The 5724-nt window shown below is 28.9% G+C and overlaps 1 protein-coding gene across 1 annotated transcript in view; it reads right to left on the bottom strand.

Annotated features, from left to right (window-relative positions):
* LOC107453305 (putative ammonium transporter 3) overlaps positions 1 to 5724 on the bottom strand; it is a 70485-nt gene that overhangs the window by 42913 nt on the left and 21848 nt on the right. Inside the window, exon 2 of the mRNA XM_071181744.1 lies at positions 2790 to 2945. Within this exon, the coding sequence (XP_071037845.1) occupies positions 2790 to 2945 (156 nt within the window). The remainder of the gene's footprint in view (positions 1 to 2789; positions 2946 to 5724) is intronic.

Genomic DNA, 5724 nt, shown 5'->3' with positions numbered 1-5724 from the left:
GTTTCTTGATTATTATTTAATAATAATCAAGAAACATTTGAATTGTAAGGTATGCAATTTTTAAATCATTTTAAAGAGTGCAATTTGAAATAACAAAATACATATAAAATGACAAAATACAAAATTTCATAAAAATCGGTTGAATAGTTCCTGAGAAATCAAATTTAAAAAATACTGCTTCTTTACAATTTGATTTCTTAGGAACTATTCGACCGATGTCTCTCAAATTTTGTATTTTGCAATGTCAAATTCAAAATTTGACATTGCAAAATACAAAATGCAATTCTTTAAAATGAGTAAAAAAATGTAAACCTTACAATTCGAAATTTTTCCGACCATTTTTAAGAGAAATAATAAAAAATGATAAATATTTAATTAAAGTTAGTTTTTGAAGGGTATTTTTCAGTTATATTTTTCAGTTTTGCTTTCAATAAATGAAATTTTATAATTATGTGCAAAAAGTTTTGAATTCGCTTAAAAATTTCTACAGAAATGGCGAAATACGCAAAAAAAAACATTTTTACATTATGGGGTCCAAACGTTGGACAGATCTCCTGACCAAACCATATTTCCCAGATTGTGGCTACCCCCAATGTCTTGGGGGTCAGAAATTTGAATCCGTCGAAACAAAGATATGTTTATTCAGAAAAAGTACGTTTTTCGTGTCTGATTTCGCAATTTAAAATATTGTCTGCACTAATAAATTTAGCACATTTGAGGTCACATCCTCGCACCGTGAAAATTGAGTACTGGAATGTGAAGATCTGAGCATTAGAAGGCATGAAAAATATATTAACCCTTTTGAAGGCCGGGGTAAGTATACTTACCACCACGTTGTACCACTTGTAATTTAGGTTTCCATTTTTCAATAACTTCAGCTTTCTTGAAGTGAGTTTAAATAAAATTGGTAACCATTTGTCACTTTTGAAAAACGTATAAAAGTTATAAAATACATAATTCCTTTTGAAGTTTTTAGCATTTAAGGAATTTATTTTATAAATAAAGAAAAATAAAAGTCAGTAAGCTCCTAATAGGTCATGTTAAATATATTTACCACCAAAAATTGGCATTTTTATAAACTAAATGAGTTTTTTATTTTTTATATCAATTACTGTTCTTAATACAATTTCAATTCCAAAAATACTTTAATTTACCTTTACTAGAAATAAAGGGCCCGTTAAAGGGTTAAAAGAGTATAAAACCATAAACAGTTTTTATCACTTTCCTTTAAATTTTTTCTTAATGAATGCAAGGGATATTTTCGTCTTAAATATATTTCATTGATCGTGTAATGTGTAGTGATGGTTACGAATGGATCATTAAATTTGTAAATTATCTGATAAAGAATTAAATTTATTCCACATTTATTTTTTTGCACATGAATTATCACTGCTTCTGATAAACAAACTGACACTTCTCTTTTTCTTATATGCCTGATTAAGATGCTTGTAAACAAGTAATATAAAAAAAAACAATTGAAGTCAATTCCTACTTACAAAGAAAAATTTTATTTCAGTTACTTTTTAGTAAATAATTAATATGTTTTCTCTCATATAAAACTAGAATTAATTAATCAAATTTAATTAATTAATTAATATTTGAAAAAACTGTATTAATATCTAGTGTCATCTACTACAAGTCTAACAAAAATGTATTTAAACTTGTGGCGTAACTACCACTACGAATATTAAACATCAATTCACTGGTATATAATACATGCTAACTTCGTTTACACACGAGGTACCTATTGATAGATGACGCTTGGCATTGTCAATAGCTCAGGGGTGATTGTGAACCCAAGTCAAAATTCCGGAAAATTTCTTGAGTAAAAAAAAAAGTTTAAATCGAAAAAATTTAAACAGGGTATTTTTCCTTTTTCTCAATATTTCTTGGTTTACTTGAAATATATTTAAAATTTTACACAAACCTATACCATTTACAAAATACCTATGTCGACCTGGAGAAGTAATTAAAATTTACAAATATATCTTTTTTTTTCTTGAGTTTATGATTATAATAACTATTTACAGATAAAAAATTAATATTAATCTTGAATACACGCTTATAAAGTATCTGACTCTCCCTTACAAATAAAATAAACTGTGAAAAAGTTAAGTTCCACCTCTGAAAATTAGATTTCCAGAAACTTTTGTGATCAATGATTTTTTGAACCATCTGAACACTCGATCTCCTGAAACTTCCGGATCACGGTTAGCAAAAAATCCAGAAATCCGGATTTTTTCCGGAGCACAATCAGCCCTGATAACTCCGCCCGCCACTAAATTAAAAGTATGAATTTAAGGTATTTTGAAAACAATTGAAAATTTGAACAAAATATATATAAAGAAAATTCCATTTCCCTATTTAATTAATGAATTATTATTTGAAAAAACTGCATTAGCATCAAGAGTCATCCATTAAAAGTTTTAAAAAAAATGTATTTGAACTTGAGTATATGAATAAAAAAGCATTTTATTAAGGATTGAAAATTTAAACAAGATATAGGGAGAGTGTGATATACTAGTAGGATTTGAAAAAATCGCTTAAATTGCTTGTTTTTTATACAATTTTATTGGGGTTATGATTATATAACAGAAATATGATTACCAAAAAAATTTTCGAAAATTTTAATTGTTTTACCATACATACAAAGAAAGAGAGGTTGATATTTAAATAAATAATCTGTCCTCTACATATTACTATTGCATTCACAGATTTTTATATTTCAGTGTACTTTTAAGATTCGTCTTTTACCATTTCTAATTCTTTCAAAATTCAAGTATATTTACCAATAAAAAAATTAGAACCAGGATCTTTTCCAAAAGAAAACGCATATCCAAACATCCAGTATCCCAAACCTCCAAATATCACATCGACTGAATTCTTTACCATAATATTCACCTCATTCTTCCGGTTCACGTAACCTGATTCTAACAATCCAAATCCTAAAAAAAAGAATCAAAATTAATTCGAAAGCACTCATAAGTTGTTAAAACAAGAGAATAGGTAAGAAACAAAAATATTTCCTTCCCTATTGCTAATTTATGTGTTTATGTCTATTGTTATTAAGTGAAAGTTTAGTTGAATAAGATATGAATTGCCATTTTAGTGATTTTAGTTAATTTAATAACATCAGCTGCAGTCCATGGAAAAGAATTACGTTGAAAATATAAAAATGGCGCATGCAGGCTTCGAATCTGGAAAAAGAAAATGGTAGAGGTCAGAAGTGGTTTGTCCTAGCTGAATTAACCATTCGTAAACAATTCGCTTTGAAGCGCCATCAGGTCTTAACACGTTGACTGCCATGGGGGTCACCGGTGACCGGAGAAGTCAAGATTATTCGAAACACATAATTCGAGTAAATTTTAATTTTTTTTATATTATTATGGTTTGAAGAAATTAATGCTATATAGAACACACAAAAATAGTTTTATTTATATACACAGAGATGCCAACTTGCTCCGGACAGTGAATAAATATTTTCAAGTGGTAGTTTATTAATTGTGATTCTTGGTTTAATAAATGTAATTTAGTAGATTTTTATCCACCACTATTTTTAAATAATTCGTATGGTTATAAAATTCACCATGCTAAACCACTTTAAAAATCTAACAAAATCTGACTAATATATTCAATTATTCAAACTTAGTTTGCAATTATTTACCGTGTGGCCAGACGGACAAGCCATGTTAATTATAATTGAGTAAACGATAAAAGAAAACGAATTGAACGTGAGAAATTCATTGCATGACCTACATGTTCTCCGGATGACTTTTTACTATGGAATCACCCTAAATCACAGAACACTTGTAGAAACACAGGAAGATATCATATGACGCACTGTCATCAAACGCATACTTTTCATCTTAAGCAGGTTCAAAAATCACTTATGCGTAACTGTAGACTGTGTAATATCCAAAGAATCACTATTGAAGAAGGCAAACTAAAATTATCAGAACTTTTTTGATTGCCGGAAGAAATTTGCATTTTAGGTTGTCGGCTTTTCTCTTCCTTTTAATACACTCAGGTAATTGAACAGGTTTTGATGTTTTCAATTTAGTCTTCTTCAATATCAATTTATCAGATTTTAAGAATGTTTTTCCTCACTTAAATATCATATGTGCCCCCTAATGTGTTGATGTGTCTTCATTTATCACAAAGATTCTAAAATTATATATTAAGACGATGGAATAATCTGTACTTACAGCTGACCATAGCTTGCTTTAACCTATTAATGGCGCGGAAGTATTTCAAGTCTACTTTCCACCAAGATTAATTATAATAATTATTTATAATTATAAAGAACCGCATCATCCTGTCTAAAAAAATAGGAAGTGGTAGCTAATTTATGTTTAAGGAAAGCACAGTATTTGAGTTTAAAATTCCACTCTGTTTTAAAAACAATAACATTCGTAGTTTTGAAATTAAAATACAATCGGTAAAATTATTAACATGTTCCGATAATCAGATTAGTGTGTTTTAAACAAAAATTGATTCCAATATTCCCCTACTATTTGCTTTTTTTCAAATTGGATTCTGCGGTTCCTGAACTACAATGCTTAATCTTTTGTTTCTCTGCTTCACTTTGATTTGCAATGATTTCGATCTCCATTTTGTAGGGATAAAACAAATAAGATCTGATAATCGCAAAGTGAAATTTTCAACTCATTAGCAAAGTAACTTTGCTTATTAACACATTGAATGCCACGCTAATTTCTCATGATTCTCCTGTCTGGCCAGACGGTATATAACAACAAACTAAATTTGCAAATATTAGACAGATTTTGCTAGTTTTTTAAAAGGTTTGGCATATCTTAAAAAAGGGTTAGATCATTGTTAAGTATTTTATTTTTAAAAAGATATTCAAAATTTAATCACCTTTTTTATTAGTTTTTTTTTTCATAATTTAATCATGTATAATTTACTTTTATAATTTTGTTATGTCGACTTACTCTTTTAATAAGGATTGTTTTGTTTTAATGGTTATGCTACGGTGAATGACCGAAATGTGGAGAATGTCGACTCACACCGGTGAATGTCAACAATCACATAATAGCTTTGGTGAATGTCCGAAATATTTGTTATATCCAATTTTATATTAATTTATTCGTTGATATTATTATATTTATTTGATATATTTATATTTATTCTATATTTTAATACTTACTGAAGAAACATCAGTGTTTGGAGTATCGGACAAATATATGCCGGGCAATGGCACTTGACCTTAAAAAAACATCAATGTAGGGTATACCGGGCAGTGGCACTTAACCTTAAAAAAAACATCCGTGTAGGGTATACCGGGCAGTGGCACTTAACCTTAAAAAACATCAATGTAGGGTATACCGGGCAAATGTATACCGGTTAAATGTAAATGTATGGCCCGATACTCCAAACACTGATGTTTCCTCTGATCTATCATCAGAAAGTATTAAAATATCGAATAAATGTAATTATATCCACGAATAAATTAATATCAAATCGAATGTAATAAATATTTCGGACATTCACCAAAGCGACTATGTGATTGTCAACATTCACCGGTGAAAGTCAACAACCACCGATTTCGGTCATTCACCGTAACATGCACATCATTTACATAATAACCTCATCAGGACGTTTATTTCATACTTTGCCGAAATAGCATCCGGCATTTCAAAAAATAAAAATAATTGGTTTTGTTGGCGATGATCTCGTAAGGCGATAAAGAATCATGCATAGTAC

This window comes from Parasteatoda tepidariorum, chromosome 6 (assembly GCF_043381705.1).
Source record: "Parasteatoda tepidariorum isolate YZ-2023 chromosome 6, CAS_Ptep_4.0, whole genome shotgun sequence".
NCBI lineage: Eukaryota > Metazoa > Arthropoda > Arachnida > Araneae > Theridiidae > Parasteatoda > Parasteatoda tepidariorum.
Note: the sequence above shows the minus strand (reverse complement) of the source record. Positions and strands in the feature narration are given on the sequence as shown.